This window comes from Dermacentor albipictus, chromosome 1, assembly GCF_038994185.2.
Source record: "Dermacentor albipictus isolate Rhodes 1998 colony chromosome 1, USDA_Dalb.pri_finalv2, whole genome shotgun sequence".
Taxonomy (NCBI): domain Eukaryota; kingdom Metazoa; phylum Arthropoda; class Arachnida; order Ixodida; family Ixodidae; genus Dermacentor; species Dermacentor albipictus.
The window spans coordinates 48,629,252-48,651,293 of NC_091821.1; the positions used below are offsets into that span (position 1 = coordinate 48,629,252).

Consider the following 22,042-nt stretch of genomic DNA (forward strand, 5'->3'; position numbering starts at 1 on the left):
GTCACTTAGGCAAGCAATCTCAGTGGTTTCAGTGTGCAAAGACAAATGCAATAAATAGAGACGCTTCTTCAAATCAATGGCGTACTTCTGCCCAAGAATGTGGACTGTGCGCTGCAGCTATTGTCTGTACACGTGCATTTGTGCACAGAATGGGAGGAAAGGAGTGAAAAAATTTATTTCAAAAAGTTGGGCTCTGTGGTAGATCCGAGAGGCTGCACAGATGAAGAGGCAAAAAAGCATGTGACAAAGGTGAACAACAGTGCAGTGGCAACAGCTGCCAGCGGTCGGCAGAAGGGTTATCTCCCATGAACATGTGATCCAGTCCTTAAAAGGCCCATCACCAGGCCACATAGCAAATAAACTTCAGTTATACGCTGTAAAATGTTACGTGCCCTCTAGGGAGCTTTCACCGAAAAAATTTTTCCAACCAGTTATTAATAGCCAAGATAAAATATTTCACTGCGACCAACACATGATTTCAGGCGGCGAGCGGCACTGCCAAGAGAGACACTCTCTCCACTTGCCCCGTCTAGGCTCTGCAAGCGTAATTCCTTCCCTGTGTTCTCCCATACTGGAGCTCGAGAAACGGGTGTCGCATACGTCACGGGCTCCGCCTTCTTTTTTTTTCTCCTCGCTTCTTTGAGGCGCAGCACACTTCCGCTGACGGCGTCGAGTGCGAGCTGTTGCGATTGTCTCGTTTCGCACAGCGCATGATTTTGCGCGCTGAGCACGAGGGGACCTGACTAGTGGTATAAGTCAGTGCTACACGAATACTGAGGCAGACACAAGTGGATCACAGAGCATGATCGTACGCTGGAACACAGTAGACGATGACATAGTTTTGGTGTCTGTGTGCGTGACTGCACGTGAAGAACATGCAGATGAAACGGAAATACATCTCTCTTGCTGCAGTGCGAAGTAAAACAAAAACATGCAGACATTCGGTTAGAGTGTTTTGTTATTTCTCTAACATTTAATTAGTCTATTCAAGCAACAGCTTACACAAATAACAGATGTTGCCTTGAATAATTCTCGAGGTCGCGTGTCACTACGAGCGATGTCACAGCACAAACACCTGTACGTAGGCGCACTAGCACGTGTACGCCACCATCCAGCTTGGAGCACAGCAGCCACGAGGAGAAGGGTAAATGGCGTTCAGTTTCAAATTTCAGATCTTTCTGTGGTGCGTAGCAAAGTAATATTTAGCAGACACGATCGTTGGCGTGCATTGTATGCTCTGCGCTTGTCAGCTCAAAATGGCCAGACCTAGTGAGCGGTCCTTTAAGAGACCTCTCACCAGGCCCCATTGCAGATTTTGGTTATATACTGAAAGATGTAAAGCGCCATCAAAGGAGTGCTTTACAGAAAGAATTTTTTTCAGAACGATTCATTATTGAAGGAGATAGAAATCAACAGTCCTATGCTGCCAGGAGACGAGCATCGCTGCCAGTGGAGACGCTCTCTCCCTCCGCCTCGACGTAGTATTCCCATGCAGGGCTCCTTCCCCGCCTTTTCCAAACTGGAGCCGACGTACATTGTGGGGACCCCTTTGGACCCCTATCTCCAGTTCATGCGCGACTTGGGCCATTCGCCTGCGTGATCGCGGGGGACACACAGTTCCAGCCTTATTTTGGATAGCGTACATTCCCCGTGGCTGCTGGCGCCGGCGTGATGCGGAGCCTGCTGCTTGCATGCGCGATTCACGTTACGCCGTGCGCTGTGCGCAGGAACAGTGCCCGAGGAGCAGGCCCCTCTCGCCCTCTCTTTGGCTTCTCTCTACTTCAGCATCTGAGGTACGCATGGGCCTCCGCCTGACAGACTTTCCGTGCTCTTGGCTGTCAGATAGCTTCTCACTTGGTCCCGTGCCCCTCTGAGCAAGGCGGCTCCTGTCTGTGTCGCGAACCTGCTCAGAAGAGCCAGTGTGGCAGAGAAGACTTCCCGGGAGCTTTCACCCGTAGTCTGCGATTGCCACCTGATGCCATTGCCATTGTGCACCAGGGGCATAGCCAGGGTGGGGGGGGCTTACGGGGCTTCAGACCCACCCCCCTCCGGAATTTTTTCATGCTGTCATGCACCGCCAACCAAAACCGCCCCCATTGCCGGAAATCATTCTGGATTTTATCTAGAATATCTTTTTTCATGCTGGAAAAGACATTTCGGCGTGATCATTGTGAACTTTGCCTGGATTTTGTGGCAACGCCCATGCACCGGGAGTCACATAACGCAAGGAGTCCCATCCAAGCACAAAGTTTCAAGGGCATTTCGATGATGAGTGGGCTCATCGCGGCATCTCGCGGAGGCCACGATATCTACAGAACGCCTGGATTTAAAACAAACTTTACGGGTATAAAGTTTGTATAAACTTTTGATGCAAAAGGTGCATTGACATTTCTAAAGTCATGCTTTAGATTTTCAATTCCGGAACTTTGTGGGTTTAATGTTGTCTTAAACATTTGACACCAAAGGTACATTGATTTTTTCTAAAGTCATACTTCGGACCATACAACAAGACAAGCCAAATCAAATATAACTATCAGACAAGTTGACTAGAGTGTGCTACTCTAAAGTTGACAAAGCACGCAGCAAGGTCTGATAAGACAAACGAAGCATTGTGGTGATCCGCTTTTGCAGTCATGTCACAGAAAAGAATATCAACATTTTTTTTCACATGCGCCAAAGCATTCATGTGAAGACACTAAAGCCAGCTAAGGTAACTACGTTCTTTTTATTTTTCTACTTTGACCTTTATTCGCAAGGACACATTGGGCCTCTCCAATTTTCTTGTTCTCGCTACCCACGGCCTGCCAGAGCCAGCCAGAGGTGCACATGTTTTTCTCGTGTAGCCCGGACCACCACACAGCGCACTTCAGTGCGCATTCGTTTTTCTCTGGCCTAGTGGATTCTCGCCTGGTAACGTTTTGGACACTTTCTGGCTAGCAGACGAGACAAAAGAAACAATGGTCACTTGCCGCCATCACTGTGCACTCGACGGATTTCAACACGCTCGCTTGAGCGCACCCTTTCTGGAAAGTCTTGTCTCGCCGGTGTAGGATATCAAGCAGTATGTGTATGGTTCTCTGTGGACCAAGCGTCTATGTTTTCTTTAATATTCCTCTGGTAGGTGCCCAAAGTAGGCATTCGATTGTGGCCAACATGCTTTCCTTCGCATTTTTTTCATTTCAGTGCCCCCACCCCACAAAAGGAAAAAAAGACATTGTTGCGGCGCAGCGGATTGTCGCATGGTGAAAGTTCGATTTTGTTGCTTCTTCTTTTGCGGAAAGTAATGGGCCACGGGACGCTTCAGTAGCCGGATACTGTTATGATATTGCAATAGCAATTATGTGGACACTCCAGGCACATTCCTGCCGTCGCCGTCTCCCTCATGTTCCGTATAAAGTGCAAGGGCGCTAACATCGTGACTGCACGCCGCATGCTGTATGTGCGAGTGAAAGCGTGGGGGGGGGGGGGGGGGGGGCAAGGGCGAGCCAATGATGGTGGCACAGTCTTGTGAGCGCAAGGGAGAAAAGCGGGGAGGAAGCACGCCACCTTTCATCGGGCACGATTATCCGGGGGAGTGGAGGGCTTTAGGATGATGTGATCTGTGAATCTGATTTCGCAACATGTTTATTTGCCTTGTTTGATGCATTATGTACACTGACTTTTTCTTAGATACCTAGATTTATTGGACACTTGTACGTATAATCAATTTTCTTGTTGCGAGGTTTTGCGTATACGTGCAGTGAACTTTGTTTTCAGTGAAACTCTTTTGGCCTTTATCAAGCATTATCTTCGAATTTGTATATTCCATTGAATCTTTGCATTTCTAATGTACGAGGGCGAGTTAGATGAAAGTGAGCCAACTCACCTCGCACAATAATAGTTCGGTTCATTATCTGCGAGGCATGTGCGTAGCACACAGGCATCTCTCATTTACAAAAGTGACACGCAGGTGTGAGGATAAATGTTCTTTAATGCGCTCATACACTGGGTTGAACATGGTTGCGTGACGTAATGGACGCTCCAGAAGTTGAACAGCATGGTGTCGTGAGGTTTTTGACAGCTGAAGGCGTTTCCCAAAGAGAAATTAGTCGCCGTGTGACTGCCGTGTACGTCGAACGTTGCATTTCATTGGCCACTCTGAAGCGTTGGAGCAAACGGTTCAAAAAAGGACATGAAAGTTGCGAAGACGATCCAAGACCGGGACAAAGCCACCGTGCAATCACACCCAACACAATTGCAAAGCTTGATGAGCTGATTAGACAAGAACGGAGGATAAACACCGATATGCTGGCAGAGCATGTGAACATCAGTGACAGTTCGGTTCACACCATAATTAATGAACATCTCAGTTATGGGCTCTTGTGTGTGCAATTGGTGCCCAAGATTTTGAACCACTGGTTCAGCACTGCCTCAACTCATCTAATCCGGTATCTCAATGAGGGTGACAACTTGTCTGCAATTGTGACTGGGGACGAATCATGGTGCCACTACTACGAGCCTGAAACACGATGGCAAAGTTTACAGTGGAAACATTCGAATTCACCACACCCAAAGAAAGAGAAGGCCATCATTTCCGCCGGGAAAGTGTTGTAGACTTTCTTTTTTCGATCGTCAGGAGCAATTACTGATCGAATTTGCTAAACCTGGAGAGACTATCAATCATTTCCTGTATTGTGAAAAGCCGGATCGGCTGCATGTCGCAATCATGAACAAATGACGTGGAAAATTGAAGAATGGGGTCATCTTTCTCCACAATAATGCCCGTCCCCATGTCGCTGATGTGGTGAACACAAAACTGGCAAAGTTCAAGTTGGAAACGCTGCAAAATCTGCCATACAACCCAGACCTGTCGCCTTGGGACTTCCATATTTTGGGGCAATTGAACAAACAGCTCGAGGGAATCTGATTCATGTCAGACAATGACATGAATGAGGCAGTTACAGACTTTTTGAAGCAGCAACCCAAGGAGTTTTATGACATGGGAATCATGCGACTGGTTAGTCAGTGGGACAAATGTCTAAATGTGACTACTTTTAAATAAAGTACCCCTTTTGTCATATATTCCCATTGGCTCACTTTCATTTGCCTCGCCCTCGTATATTTTGCAGAACTTGTGCTTTCTATATATGCTCTCTGTTGAGACTATAATTTCGGTGCAATTACAATATACAACCGGTGACAGCTGCTCCTGCTCAATACATTGGAACAAGGGACAATGTCATTGAGATTTTTCCCTGGCCGTTGCACATGTATAAAAATGTAAACAAGGTTCTTGAATGATAAAGTTTGATTAAAATATTTGTCCTCAACTTGTTATTTTATTGCCTTTACATTTTTCACATCAGCAGCAAGCACTGCTTTGCTGGTTTTGAACTGATATATTTCTAAAGTTCGTGCGATATTTTCTTTACTTATTAAATAGACAATAACATAGAAGCATTGATATCAGTTATTTCAGGCACAATTTTTGGGACATACAAGTATATTCTTTTACTTAAAAAATACATATTTTGCTTGCCTTGACAGTGCATAGCGTTCAATTCGTTTGCAGCATCTTTGGCTATGGCAATGCAGTTATTATTCATGTATTTGGATTGGATAAACTTTATTAAAGGTGCTACGGGACGCACGTGAGCATGCAGCGGGCGTCTCCCATGCAGGGACTTGATCCATCGACAAATTCAATAAGGAGGAGGCCGAGCTGCGACGTGAGGCCCCCCCCCCCCTCCCGAATGAAATTTCTGGCTACGCCACTGCTGTACACACATTTTGTACATAACAGGGAATAAACCCCCATTCGTTTGTACCATGGCTGGAGTCGTCTCTAAGCCTTGTTGGTGAGTCAGCGAACCCGCCGCGACGCCCCTTTGCGTGCACTGTGGAGTGGGGACGAGCTACGTTTCCTAAAACCTTAGCTAGCCGTGTCCAGGCACGTTAGCCTGAACACCCACAACGTCAAGCCATGCCTTCTTTTTTACAGCAAAGCTGTCTATGGCTAGGATCCCAAGAGTTCTTTGTGGCGTAATGTTGACAGAAACCTATCATCATCAATGGCTCATACTCCCAAATGCAGGCAGAGGCTACAAGCACTCAGCAAGTGAAGCAAGCAGTGCATATTGACAAGTGTACTTATCTTCATCGGGCGACCACGTTTCGCCGCTTAACAACTGTAATCGCACAGCGAGGGACGCGCCTGCATGTATCCGACGTTTCTGGAAAGTTATCGATGCTTCTACCCGGCTGTCTGCTGTCGCCGAACCTTGTGTTATCTGATTTCATCGGGTAACGCGAATGGTGTAGAACTTTGTGGAAGGCACGCGGGTCCGAAACGATTAGTCTGGAACATTCGACGACTGCTCTATAAAAGCCGACGCGCTTGACCCGCTGATCAGATTTATGACGATCGCCAACTGTGTTCGCCGCTCTCGTTGTGCTTAAGTGTAGCCTGTTTTGTGGACACAGGTTCGCCCAATAAAAGCTAGTTTTTGCCTTTCACAGTATTGCTACTGTGTTCTTTGACGTCACGAGCACGTGACAATATATTGTTTGGAATCATGCATAAAATACAGAGAACACCATATGTTTCAATAAACAACAAGCTCAAAACAAGCATCCAAACCACATAATTGATAAGACGCTCCTGCACCTACATGCAATGCAAAGCACATAGTGCTCCCAGTATACGCTTCCCGGTAAAGATTACTGTTGCGCAAGCTTCCATGGCGACGGCAGCTTGACTGTAGCATACGAATCAGGAAGTGACGTAACTACACTTTCGTACATAAAAGGAGAACCCGTCTAGCAAAAGATTTCTTTTGTGACAGTGCTATGGGAAGGCCACGTATAGTCAGGACTCGTGAAGAGCAGCGTGCATACGAGGCGCGGGGAATTTCTCCTCTCTCTGGTGCACTCTTTGTAGGTGCACGAAGTAGTGGCACAAGCCAAGTTGCAGGCCGTCAAAACGTCGTGAGCTAATAATTTGGTAAAGTGCACGTGCATGTTGCCACATGAATAATTTCAACCTATGTCACAATGGGTAATCATTCTAGTTGTCGTTTACAGCTTTGCTGTGCAACCACCCTCCCAGCATGGATGGGAGACCTTTTTTTCCTTTCCTCTTTTTTTTCAGCGTTGCACCTTCCGCATTAAATTATTAGTTATGGTGAGTGAAGAAACACACACGGCGAAGAGGCACTTGTCTGTGTGACTGACAGGGAACAGGACTCCCTCGAGAAAAAGGCATATGGTCTTTGGTTTGAAATTTCAGCTGTTCTTGTGCCACGCAGCACCCTAGTACTTAGTAGACATGATCGTTAGTATACGCTATGCTTGTTTGTTTAAAATGGCCAAACCTGGTGAGGGGCACTTAAGAGAAAACATACATGCAGCAATGTCTACTACTAGAAGGAGAAGTACCTATTATTGGTACCATTGCTGTACTCTTATATCCCCCTCAAAGATACTCGTAAATCAGTGCTCATAATACTGCGGTACAGGTGTGTAAAGAAAGCAAAATGCAGTGACTGCACACTGTAGAAGAGGCGAGCACTGCATGTAAACATAATTTCAAAACCACCACCACCACCACATTAACGAGAAAAACTGCGCTGGATAGACGCAGGACAGTTCAAATCAAATGGAAGTAGGCAATATCTGTTTATTTCTTTCTTCTTTATTTATATTATACCTTAAAGCATAAAATGACAAGTTAAACAATGAACAGCGTGCCTCTTCAACTTCATTCATCCAGTCATCTGTATCTCAAGATAGCACGACTGCCAGGTCAGTGAGGCAAATCATTTTATACCTCCGATGCACCTAGGCAATGCTCAACATTGTTCTTCACTTCTCACTTTACATTAGCCGAATTCCAACCAATAAATCCACTGGTGTGGTAACACAGGCATCACTGATGAAATAAGAGTTGAGGAGAAAAGCTGCTACTTGAGAGGAGAGTGATGTTTAACCACTTGCAGCTCTTTTAATATGTAACACACTGTCAAAAAATTATTGTGAGAACATTCGTGGGAAACTGTTTAGGTGGTACTCTTAAGTACAACAAAAATCAATACAGGGGCTCTTTAAGGAAGGGCTAGTTTTCCCAGTGTGCTTAAGAGGAAAAGCCAGGAAAAAGAAAACACTGACACTGCAATGCATTCGATCTTGAAGAAGCTTTCCAGACTTTTCCGAGCTTCGTTCTATAACTGTAAATGCGTATCTGTACAATGTTACATAAATAAGCCAGCACTGCAAATTTTGCAGAGCAGAGCCAATGGCTACTGAACCCAGGTTTGTAATATAAAGAGCCCCCTTTTTAAGGGGCCAGTATACAAATGAGATGTAAAATGTTGTCCTGATGTGTCCACTACAGGATGAAAGCCTCTCCAGACAGTCTCCGGCTTCCCTTTCTCAAATCATTCAACTGTGTCCGATCCTTACAATCTCATCGCTCCACATAAAGCTCTGTTGCCCGTGACTGTGTTTCCCTTCCTATAGCACCGATTCTGTTACTGCAACAAACCATCTGTTATCTCCTCTGCACATCACATGAGCAGCCCCCAACTCCACTACTTGCTCTTACATTTAACCAAAATGTCAGCTACCCATGTTTGCTCTCTCATCCAGGCTGTAATCCTTTTATTTTTTAGTGTTACACCTACAATTTTTCTTTCCATCACTAGTTGCTTTTTCTCAGATATTTTTTTGTCATCCCCGAAGCTTAGCACCACAGGTTAGTACTGGAAGAGTTTATTTTTTTTTTATGTTGGTTGATTATATAGAAGAGCCTGTATCAACCTACCTTTATTCATCTACATACATACTTTACTTTGCTGGTCATCCAAAAATGCACAAAAAAATTTAAAGGGGTCCTGAAAACCCCTCAAGCTTGTTGAAAAGACATAGTCCACGGACAGAATACGCTGCTGTGAACCTCACAGCCAAGTTTTGTAGTCGTGCGCAGTGCATGGAGCTCACAAGCACAGTGCAAAGTCACCTTTCTCTCAAATGCTCTCTTTTCAACAGAATCCTGCTCCTCACTCTTTTCTGGACGCTTTATTTCGTAATGTAGTGGATTCCCATACGTGGCTGCTATTGGTGAACAGCTGATGTCCATTAAGAAATGTGTTTCAATGAGTGCGCTTCTTCCTATTGTTACTGTGTATATTTATTGACGAAGTTTAATATTGTCAGAGATCGACAATAGTTCTGGGAAAACCTGCAAGGTGGAGAGAAGTAATTAATAAAGGGAAAATGAGACATCCACCCAATCGCAACAATTGCTACAAAGGAAACCCATACGGGTTCCTCAAAAGAAAAGCCAGCAGTTGAAGAAATATTCGTCCTGGTCTGGCTCGGGAGCACCACCTTTCCAGGGCAGCCGCTCTACCAGTTGAGCCAACCAGATGGCTAGCAGATGGCAGGGCGAAGTCAACCCTAAGAACAACTAGAAGCAAAGGCAAGAGTTTGACGTGGAGCTCGGCTGCCCTGGAAAGGTGGTGGTCCCGGGTACAAGTCCTGGGCCAGGTCAAATTTTTCTTCAACTGTGAGGTTTCTAAGGCGACAGCCTTAAGGAGCTCGTGTCGCAGAAAAGCCGGTGTCGTCGGCCGTGAGCGATAAATCCCGGGAGGCACTTCATGAATAAAAAACAACTTGCAAGATGGGCTGGGTGGGGATCTAACCAGGGTCTTTGGAGTGTGAGACCGAGACGCTACCGCTCAGCCACGAGTTCGATGCTTCAAAGCCGTACAAAAGCGTCTCTAGTGAATGCGGTGTTGCCTTAGAAACGAGCCATAGAAAGTTATACTCCGGTGTATATCGGTAATTGTGAGCATGTAACTTACAGAAGTCGCAGTTACACGAGTAACGAAGTGTGTTTCCACTACATTTCTACTGCGCTTTTTGCACATGCAGAGCCATCTTGCGGCAAACACAGAAGACCCCCTCCTCTCAATGCACGGCGCTGCCCCGACAGCTGGTGCGTCACGCGCGCATTGGGGCTGTGCGGGGACCGGTGCGAGGCGCGTCGCGGCCCGGACTCTCTCTCCCCTGACGACACTTCGCCGTGCTCCCTTACGGGTTGCAGAATCAAGCGTCCTTCCTTTCTTTAGATCACTATCTGTCTGTCTCTCTGCCCGTGCCGATCACGACGTTTGGCTGGCGTAGATCGTTTTCCCCCTCCGAGACATTGAGTTCTTTGGTTCGTTCCGCTTGCTCAGGCGCACGTTTCGTTGCCGTGGCGAACGCTGTGTTGCTCGACGCTCACCGCGTGTTTGGTGAATGCAACGTCCAATGCAGGGCGCCTCGTAAGTGATCGCTGCGCCGTAGCCACGGAGCAAGCGCATTGTCTTACACCCCTTGGCGGGTCGACGGGAACACTGTCGCGTTCCACCCTTGAAGGCGAAGCTTAAGCGTCCTCCAATTTTTCTTTAGAGGAGCCTGTACCGAGGAACCCAATCGTAGCAATTGCTAAGATTGGGTGGATCTCTTGCCTTTGCTTCGAGTTGTTGATAGGTTCTACTTCACCCTGCCATCCACTAGGCACCTGGTTATCTCAAATGGTAGAGTGCTGCCCAGGAAAGGCGGTCGTTCTGAGTTCGAGTCCTGGACCAGGATGCATTTTTATTTAACTGAGAGGCTTTTCTTATGAGGAAACCGTACGGGTTTCCTTTGAATCAATTGATACAGTTGGGTGGATATCTCAGTTTGCCTTTATTAATTGTCAGAGATTATTACCGCGACTCTAACGTGACTATCATTAAGTCATCTTTATCCCTCTCAACTCTTGGAATTCCCAAGAACCACAGCATTGCTTTGCCTGTTTCACAAAATAATCCATAGAACGCACCCGTCTACCTTGCATCTCGGTACATCTCGGCATCTGCATAGTCATCTCAGTTTCTAGCATATCTTTGGCCAAACCAATGCTTTCAATTTACCCACATTCCCACGTGCCATTCAGTTTTGGAATAACCTACCAAATGACATAGTTGACATTATTGAACCTGTATCCTTCAGAGTATGCTTACACATATTATTTCCATAATTCATTACAACTAACCCTACTGCGCACCTAAATTATCTCTAGTGAAGTTGTATACAGTCTTTTTAGAGCTCAGCTCTTAATGGCCCATTCCTGTGGCAAGCGTCGGTGGCAGTGTAACTGAGCGAACGAGCACAACAGCAAAAAATGAAATGCCGAACGTGGAGCGGCAGATAAAAGATGCAAGCTGCGAATGGTGGAGACCAATGAAAGCAGCCCCTTCAGCGATGTGTGCGCAGGAAACTGGTTTCATGCAGACCTGCCCGACTGCTCGATACGTACTCGAATCTGGTCTTAACCGGACCGTTCGTTTCGTATTATCGTCTGCTCGCATCAGCTCTCGCTCGTGCATCTTTGCTTTGCTTGGTTTAGACTCGTTTGCACTTGCTTCGGTTGTCATGGTTTGCAATTGTTTTGTAATCTAATTGTATGCACGATGCGAATTGTGTAGTACTTTCTGGAAGCCAAGCAGCACCAGCAATTACAGTGGAACCTTTGACAAGACATTTATTTATTTATTTATTTATTTAAAGACACATCACAGGCTCCGGTCGGAGCATTGAGTGATGGGGGATTATACAACAAAATACGTGATGAGCATGAACAAAGAAAAGTAACAGTAAAAAAAAAATGCATCATTATACAGTCTCAGTTTGTAAAATGTGCATACAAATGCTCACGGAAAAGTTCGCGGTTAGTGATTGAAACAATGGCATCTGGAAGATCGTACCAAAGTGTGATGGCTTGTGGCAAAGCCGAAGAACCGAAAGCTTTACTTTTACCATGCGTTTGATGCTGAGGTGATTATGTATGAAGGCGCCTGGATGTGTGTAATGGTTTGTCAAGTGGCAGTAGGGATGGCATTACGCTTTGAATATATTTGTGTATTAAGCATAAAAGAGCAACAGAATTACGATTACTTAATGTCTGGAATGGAATGTCTAGCTTAATTTTTGTTATACTGGAATGGTGGTGATAGTTACTACATGAAATGAATCGAGCAGCTCTATTTTGTACGGCTTCCAGCATTGAAATTAAATACCCTTGATGAGGCGACCAGATGGACGAAGCAAATTGAAGCTGTGGGCAGATGAAGGTTAAGTATGCCAATTTGCGTGTATGAGGTAAGCAATGATGCAAATTTCGACGTAAGTAACCCAGCATTTGTGACGCTTTAGTACATATGTTGGTAATATGCGATTTCCATGAAAGGTTGGATGTAAGATGCAAACCTAATTACTTATATGACACCGCACAGGGCAGTGCAATGTTGTTTATAGAATACGCAAAGTTAGAAAGTGACTGTTCATGAGTAAAGGAAATTGTTTTGAACTTATTCGAGTTCAACGTCATAAGTCAGTTATCACACCAGGCATAAACAAGGTTATTGTCCTTTTGGAGGATGAGGTGATCATCATGACTATCAATAGTGCGGTATACGATGCAGTCGTCAGCAAAAGTCGCATGCAAGAGGAAATGTTAGAAGGCAGGTCATTAATATGTATAAAAGCTGATGCGCTTGACCAGCAGATCAGATTTTCGACTGCCAGCTCTGCTACATCTCTCTTTCAAATTCTTTGCCTCAATACAACGGGAAATGAAAATATGAAGAGCTGCACTTAAATTTCGCATTAGGGAGTATCGTAATCGTTGGTGAATTTTTTGCTTTATTTATTGCATTAATTAAATTTGTTAGACTTGCCCTTTCCTTTTTACCTGCTAGCATTTGTATAATTTATTTGAACTCCTTTTTTTTTTATTTCATTCAGTCCTTTTGTTTCCTTTATTGCGTTACATATATTTGTTGGATATTTGTTTTTTCATTTTTGACCACTAAAATTGTATAATTTTTATACTCCTTTTTTCGTTAATTCCCTGTATCCCCTCTCACGCAGTACTAGTTCGGGAGTCTGTGAGGTAACTGCATAAATAAATAAATAAATAAATAAATAAATAAATCAAAACAGGCTGAAGTAAGTGAAAATCTGCTTTTGATAATAATTACATATCTCCAGAAGAGGCCACAGCCGCCTGCATAGCAATTAAGCTTTGGCCCCTCTGCATATCAGTGACCTAGACGTCAGGTCTCGCTAATTTCAACTAGTTTTGAACACTCAACTTGCTTCGAACTCCGTGAAACTTAAGGCCAGACCACATGCATGCTTTCCAGCACACCTCACTCCTGGCCACTCCTGGTTAGATGCCTTAGCAGACTTACTGATAGCGCTTCAAAATGCACAAATTGTGTGTCGATCAGTCCATCAGTCAAGCTGGTGAAGGATAAAGCCAGTTCGCATCACATAGCACAGTCAAACGAGCACATGAGCATGAGCACACACTCAAGCACTGTCATGCACAAAGCAAACGCTGCGCATACGCACTGAAGTTGCATGTAGCTGTGGTCTGCTACGTAGCGTAGATACCACGGCCGCTGCGGGGCACCTCGACGAGTCCACTGGCTAAGCGCACTGCGGCTCGCTGAGGACAACCGCGTTCGGCTTATGCTTGGCGCGTCATAGGCGCTAAAATCGCAAGTAGTGGTGTCTGCGCTAACATCCAAAATCAAATTTGAACTGGATGCCACGGTGAATTTCAGTAGGCAAAGCATTGTAGGCACACCCCGCTCCACTGTAGCCTTCACAGTGCAAGGCATCGAAGAACGAGTGGAAGCACTGAAGGGTGTGTTCACCAATAGCTCCACGTCTGATAAACCCATTAAAGTACTTTTTGCAACATAGTATTTCTGAGTCAGCCTCTTATACCTTTAAATGCATTTCTTTGTTTCAATGAAAAGTGGTTCAAGGTCCCTTCAATTCTGGGTTGTTACATGTTAAAATTATGATCTGATTATGAGGAATGGGATAGTGGGGGGGTCTCCGGATTAGATTTGACTACCTGGGGTTCTTTAACATGCACTCAATGCACAGCCCATGAGTGTTTTTTGTACTCTGTTCCCATCAGAATGCGGCCAGGATTGAAACCTGCAACCTCATACTCAGTAATGTAATGCCGTAGCCACTGAGCTATTATCCGATCGTGCCCCTGCACAGCTAAGTACAACACGTGCACTATGGGAGTTACTTTCTACCCCGTCAACAGTTTGGCTATAAACCTAAATTTTTACCTCTCGACCCTTGATACACACACTGTGTCTTTGAATTTTTGCACTAGTATATTCTTTTCCACAGCAAGTTCTTACATACCTTGTCAAACCATCGATATGACTTAATCATGTCTGTATACAAGGATGTCCTGTCCAAAGTGGGATCTTGACACAAGTGGCCAGTGCTTCCAAGGTTCAGTGGTGCAATAGGAGAACCAAGCAGTGTAACTGCGGTCTCCAACTCTCTGCAACAAATCGAAAATTCATGTAATTGTGGCAAATTCAATGACGCCATACTAAATCATTAGAGTTTTAGATTAGGGGACGCATGAGGTAAGAACCCAAACTCTGCTTTAAATCTTGCTGGAACTCAAGCTGCTTGAGCACGCAATAGAATTACAGACCATTTGTATACCCTATTTTAAAATTCTCTATGCATGGTAAATGTTTATCAGATTAAAAGACAAACGAGAAAATACCATGCAACCAACAGCCTTGTAGCTTCGCACTCAAGCATTGTTTTTTACAGCATTCAGAACACTATCAGTCAGCTGGAGAGCAGCATAAATGAATAGTTTTTTTCAATAACTCCAAGAATGCATAAAGACAACAGTGTAACTTTACAGTGGGGCATTTAAGTGCAGCATTTTGCTGTCCACATCAAATTAAAATGATTATCTCAATAAGATAATCAGGGGGATCTGATTATCTTATAAGATAATTAGATCACCCTGCCTTCCAGCTCAGGTCTCATACCACAAGACAAAAGTGCATTATGAGAGTTTTGCATCTATCACACTTCTCTATATTTTGCCTAGTAAGCAGTCGCACAAATGACAATAGGGAGCTACAGACACAGCACACCCAAGCATCATTGCGTAACCAATGCTCCACGCCCTGCTTGCATTCTCTTGTACTTTTTTTGCATCTTTGAAATATATTTTTGCATTCTTTTGTACACCCAGCACCTAGTGTCCCCCTAACTTCAGCTGCGCAAAACCTACAACGCCATATTGGCATCATATTCTTTGGGTTTTTGATTGCAAAATTGCCATCATCTGTTCATGGTAGCAGTTCCTATTAATGAATTCTGAGTTTTTATGAGCCAAAACTATTTTATTATGAGACCCGCCGTAGTGGGAGACCCCGGATTAATTTTGACCACCAGGGGGGTCTTTAACAAGCCCCCAATGCACGGGGAACGAGGCATTTTTGCATTCTGCCCCTACTAAAATGCGGCTACCGAGGCCAGGATTTGATCCCACGACCTCGTGCTTAGCAGCGGAGCACCACAGCCGCTAAGCCACCGCGGCGGGTGCAGTTCCTATTAAGTTCAATACTGCCAATAAATATTGTGGCCTAATTTAATAACTCCAGAGTCAGTTTTTTTCTTTTTAATTTGATAATTGCAAAGACCATACAATATACACAACTTTTGAAATGATAGCACCTTGACTAATTAAACTTTCAATCGGTCATTATTTCTTTCACTTTGTCTAGTTATGTCTCCGCACTTTATATGAGTGAGAGTTCTACATTCCAAAGCTACACTTGGGCTATGAAAGATGTTGTAGATTAATTGTAACAAGAGGGGGATCCATGTCTCAGTGAACAAGTGTTTTAGCACAATACTTCTATCATATAGCAATCAAAGCAGCTGACACAACTAGAGACCTTGTGCATAGCAGCACTTCACCACAGCCATTGGTTATATTGTTCAGCTTTTTTGCCTACCTCAGTTTTGCATCTTGCTTCCAGGCTTCACATATCAACGCAGTTTTCATGGGCATCTCATGGCATCAATGAAAGCAGCCGATTTTGCTCAGTTTGGAATCACATAAATGACATCTTGTGTTATCGGAAGTAGACGCAGAAGTACAACAAAGAGAGCTAGCTGCTCTAAGAGAGCAGACAGGTTACAAGGGGGGTGGGGAGCTCGTTTTCTACTAAAATTTCCCTACAAATCAACAGCACTGAACACGGTATATCTGCAGACAATGCCAATGACTACACGCAACTACACGCAGAAGCGAAAGACCCTAAGAAATCCAAGCTAACATATTACGATGAAGCTTTCTCCTGCCCGAAAACTTCCGACCATAAGGATTAAAAGCAACGTGCCCACTATTGCACAGTGTTCACGCTTGCTTCACGTATCATAAAAATAAGAACCGCCAAATCGAAACGGGATGAATTACGGGAGTAGGTATCACGCAAGTGACATTTTACAGCACATTGTTGCGTGCGACTTGTAACGTTACCCTTAAAGTCGCGCCGTTACGTGCACGGTTCGTGATCGTTAAGCTCTTTACGACTTCCAACACTTACCATAGCGCACATACACAACGCTGCACGACAAGCAACGTCCTGCAGTGCGTTTGTTTGCCATGTAGTAACGCAAGTGGATCTGCTACAAATCGCAACACGTTATGGGGCTGCATTCCCGGCGTTGCAAGATATAGAATCAATGCGTGGAACCGTGTACGTTTCATCCTTCCAAGGTGCAATGGTTACAGTGTGCAGAAATAAAAGGTAACGGGACCGAGTCCCTGAACTTTTTTTTTTTTTGAAGAGAAAATAGCGACGCTATATTTAGTATCAATGGTGTATATTCTATTAGGAGATCACTGTGCTGCAATGAAAGTCGGCGTACGTGAACAAGTAACAGTCTGCAACTGACAACGTGACAGTACTGCAATTTTTGTCAGCAATTTTTGTTCATGACAGCGAACATATTAAAAGCACAACATACCTTATGCGAGAGATAACTGCCCCTAGTGTTCCTTGTAATTCGAGAATAAAATTCTTCTCTTTGTTTTCGTCACCCTGTGAACACGGAACGCCATCCGTCAAAGTACGAAACACTTCTCCGACAGTGCATCGAAGGGCCTTCACGGCCCTCAGGCCAGAGTTCACAGCATCCAAATTTATCCCTATGTCTGCAATGTATGGGTTCATGATTTTTGCTCACACTTTTCGCGCAACGTAGCTGCTCACAGAACGTAACTACATGTAACTACACTGAAACGTAACCACAGAACACCGCGTTGCTGTTCGCTGCCATTTTCACACGCGTCCTTATGTCCCCCTGGCGGCGAATGCCCCTGGTAAGTTGATTGAGCTGATCCCAACTAATGCTTTGCCAGTTCGCTCTTGACTTTTCATATTTTTTACGAGTTCAGTTCTTCTGTGCGTTGCAGTTCGTATGAAGTGAATTCCGCTTGTCTAAGCACAAGCGGCTACATCGCAGTACGCCAAAACCATGGCCCCTGAGATTCTAATTGCACTGTTGATAATCTTGCAGGTAATTATGCAAATGGCAAGTGCAGAACTTTTTGGACAGCGCATCAACACTCTTAAGAAAAATTACACCTTTTTTCCACACAAGGACGATCATCATCTGTCTTGTCCGCATTTCCTTTCTCTAACGCGGCGAGCCCGGTACATAGGCAAAGTTACACCCTTTGGCTTGCCCCTTCTGCCACACAACGATAATCGTTATCTGCCTTGATGCGTTTCCTTTCTTTAACGCTGCGAGCCCGGTACTTTCCAGTAACGAACGGCACGCGCGTTATCAGCATAGCACAGTTTACACCCTTTGGAGTGCCCCTTCTGATAACGCGCGTGCCGTTCGTTACTGGAAAGTATCGGGCTCGCAGCGTTAAAGAAAGGAAACGCATCAAGGCAGATAACGATTATCGTTGTGTGGCAGAAGGGGCAAGCCAAAGGGTGTAACTTTGCCTACACTCTTAAAACTGTTGCACCCTTTGGGGTGTAAATTTGTCCCGCAACGATAATCGTCATCTGCCTTGCTTACGTTTCCTTTCCTGAAAACTCGGCGCTCGCTACTTTCCTGTCGAGAATGCTGCGTCACACTGATAACGCGCATGCCGTTCGTGACTGGAAAGTACCGGGCTCGCAGCGTTAAAGAAAGGAAACGCGGGCAAGATAGATGACGATTATCGTTGTGGGACAAGATAAGCCCCAAAGGGTGTAAATTTTTAAGAGTGTATGGCAAATACACACCCCAAAGGGTGTAAACTTTTCGTTGAGTGTACACTTAGGCACAGTTACACCCTTTGGAGTGCCCCTTCTGCCACACGATAATCGTCATATGCCTTGATGCGTTTCCTTTCTTTAATGCTGTGAGCCCGGTACTTTCCAGTAACGAACGGCATGCGCGTTATCAGCACGATAGCATTCCCAACAGGAAAGTAGCGGGCACGGCGTTTTCAAGAAAGGAAACGCATCAAGGCAGATGACGATTATCGTTGTGTGGCAGAAGGGGCACTCCAAAAGGTGTAACTTTGCCTAAGAGTGTAGTTTTTCCAGATGTGAACCATGGGAATTGTGTACTGTCTCATTGGTTGATTAGTACATTTTACTTAGACCAATCAATTAAATGCCGCCAGTCAGAATTATTTCGCAAATAAAACAATATCTGTCTTGTATGCCGATATCATGCCAATGTGCACCCATTGACTGAAACGAGAATGCCACCGCTGCATGAAACATGTCATTGTTGACAAAACTTTACCCTGCTGGGTCTTCACCGAACTGAAAGTTTCTAGCAGGGAAACATTTTGTCAGTGATGTTACGGCTCAGGCAAAAATTACATCCTGGTTTCAGCTACAGGATAGCATGACAACAGTATACGAAGCAATGCTGTGCTGCAATGAATTCTTACGAAATTAAGGGTAGTTCACATCTGGAAAAACACTCTGCACATCACTCTATCCAGTAACATAAGTTTGTTTCGGATGCCCATGCCTTGTTTAAAAGTAAATTGTAAATTACTTCGTGAGCACCCCTTGTAAAGTATTTATCTCCATATGCTTGCATAGCATCCCGCAGAAATAATGGCCAGTTCTTCGGCATACCACCCATAAGTGAATTCCTTGCATGTTGCATGTTACCGGAACTGAAAGATAAATCATAATATGCTATCTTTTTTTTTATACACCGTACGTTGAGTTTTTCACGCAGTGCATAAAACATAATTGAAAGCGAAAATGCAGCAAGACATCTACTTCACACCATGTGACATAGTCAAACTTTATTACCTAATAAATGAGAAAAGATGCAGAAAGTGTAATTAATAAGAGTGGCAAACAGCAGCAAAGGTGATCATGCATGGATCTTGAAGATGATTGCTGCCACTGCCAGAGCAGGCGAGCACTGGCTGCCCACAAAAGCTTGCTGTCATAGGTCCCGCGTGAAGGTTTTTCCGTCTCGACACAGCAGTTCTTGTAGGCACAGGCAAGCAATATCTGCACAGAAGAGGGAAAAAAGGTGAAGGAAGAAATAAGAATGTGCGAATTGGAACTTCAATTAGCAATATGTGCCAAGCAAGAAGTTTGCCTCACATTAAAAATAAATTTAAGCACTCCTTTCTCTTAAATTATGGGGCTCTTAAGGTATGTATGTGATGTTTAAAATTAGTATACTTCCTGGCATATAGTTATTGAATTGCAGGTCAGAGTCAGCCTTCAGATTAATATATGGTGTTTTGCAGCTAAAAAAAGCACTTATCAACCTGTCAAACAGGTCCGAGAACCTTCCTGCAAAATATATTAATCAGTTTAAGACAGTTATCCATTCTGTAGGTGAATTATGATAAGGTAAAAAGTTAAACAGTGTGTTATATTTTTAAACCAAAAGCAAGTTTGGCATTTTGCACTGTCTAGCTGTTGCCTTTTTTTCAAACTTAAACATGAGACAGTACAGGGTAAGCAAGTAATAATAATAATATTTGGGGTTTTACGTGCCAAAACCACTTTCTGATTATGAGGCACGCCGTAGTGGAGGACTCCGGAAATTTTGACCACCTGGGGTTCTTTAACGTGCGCCTAAATCTAAGCACACGGGTGTTTTCGCATTTCGCCCCCATCGAAATGCGGCCGCCGTGGCCGGGATTCGATCCCGCGACCTCGTGCTCAGCAGCCCAACACCATAGCCACTGAGCAACCACGGCAGGTTAAGCAAGTAGCATGCAAAGTAGAACTGGTGATAAAGCAGCATCCCAAAACAACACTTCTTGGGCTGCATCAATCACTTTTGTTGATGTATTTTCATGTGACCCCAACTGGCTTAGGGCAATACCTCACACAAATGAGGCATCAGCTTCGATGATACGTCACAATATGAAAGTAGCTCATGATGTGATCAAACGATAACATTGCTCACTGTTTTGGAAGTGTTAACATGCTGGTTGTGCGAGAAAGTGCAAAGTAATTTGCAGAGGTAGCAAATACATCAGTGCATCTATAGCCTCAGGTAATTCTGAGCATCTGCACTGACTCACAATTGAGAAGCCACAGCACACAAAAAGATGTATTCAAGTAATGGTCCATGTTGAATAATTGCCTACCTAGTGAAAGGTCAAATGAGGCAGCCTAATGGGCCAGGGCAAATAAGTTGCTAAATTCTGATAACATCTCCAATGATATTATTGAAATAGATGACAAAAAGCAGTGCAGGTAAAATTATAGTTACGACAAAATTTTAAAAGCACCTCTACAAACTGCTGGAACCCTCAGCATCATGCCTGTTCTACATGCAGATGTTAGAGCCCCATCTCTATCTCAGAGGCAGGTGCCTTCACACATCAATGTGTGATCTCCTCACAATAGGGTTAAAAAATAGTCTGCACAAGCTACCTGATGTGTTTTATTTAACAAGCACCAGCCAAATGCTGATGGTGGTAGAGCCAAATTGAAGTTTGTTCTTGTGTGGAAGCCTCGGCCTATGTTCTATCAATTGTAACAGCAAAGCATACCTTTTGCAGCACACACAAAAATCTGAAATTAAACTGCTTGCTGATGCCGTACAGTAAATTTCTGTAAGGAAACTAAATCCCACAGAAAACATTTAGAATACAGAACTAATTGCATACTGGCTTGAATATATTTTTGCATTGGGGAAGCAAGGTGTAATGTACATTGTTGTAGCAAATTTTTACTCATGTACGGAATACTGGTAAATGATGACACAACAGAGTTAATTTGTGAGTTCTTACATAGCATTGACTACCTACAGTTAAATTTTGTAAGGCTTAGGGAAACTAATTACGTAGTGATAGAACTGTGTATGTACACTGGCACTGAGAAATTGGTTATAATAGTGGCAGGTTATTAGGGATCAGTGCAAAAAAATGCCAGTTTGTGAGACACCAACTATAGGTATTTTACTATGAAGCACTCCCTGACCTTGACCCAAATACAAAGCACTGGGAGGACTAGAGAGGGTACAAATCATTGGCCTGTACTGATCATGATGAGGTCCCAGCAACTAGCTAGCGCCAAGGGACATGAAGGATGTCCAGCCGTCTATACAGTGAAAAGAACAAAATAAGAGAGCATTAAGCCAGTTGAAAGACAGATTTGCAATTGCGAATGAGGTGGCCCACAGTCATTCATGAATAAAAGCCATGCAGTCGTGATTGCACTCCCAGATGAAGCACCTACTAGGCTACAAGTTTTGCAGCTTATCTGGAGCAAAAAACCAGTGAAATTTTTGCATCAGCAGCCAATTGCATGTGGAATTGTATAAACCAAGTAAAGATTGCGGTTCATATCACCACCACGTGACAATATATATATATATATATATATATATATATATATATATATATATATATATATATATATATATATATATATATATATATATATATATACACACACACACACACACACACACACACACACACACACACACACACACACACACACACACACACAAACACACACACACACACCCAGCATGTCTTTTTCGAATGCACCCCCTTTGGTTGATTTGTACTGCGTTAACCATAAAGAATAACGAGCAGAACTCTGCTGTAAAAATAAAGATCATGAAACCTCACAGGGCAGAAGAGCCAAACCATCACGAATTG

At 44.1% G+C, this 22,042-nt stretch overlaps 1 protein-coding gene across 3 annotated transcripts in view; it reads right to left on the bottom strand.

The window, feature by feature from the left end:
• Nucleotides 1-17,245, bottom strand: part of MED27 (mediator complex subunit 27) — an 83,215-nt gene extending 65,970 nt beyond the window's left edge. The window contains exons 1-2 of one of the 3 annotated variants that reach the window (XM_065436685.2): nt 16,897-17,244; nt 14,245-14,389 (exon numbers count right to left, since the gene is read on the bottom strand). In XM_065436685.2, coding sequence (XP_065292757.1) covers nt 14,245-14,389; nt 16,897-17,102 — 351 coding nt within the window. In that variant the 5' untranslated portion in view covers nt 17,103-17,244. Of the gene's footprint in view, nt 1-14,244; nt 14,390-16,896 lie in introns of all 3 variants that reach the window. The other 2 variants (XM_065436679.2, XM_065436690.2) reach the window with 2 other exon arrangements.
• Nucleotides 17,246-22,042: the final 4,797 nt, after the last annotated feature.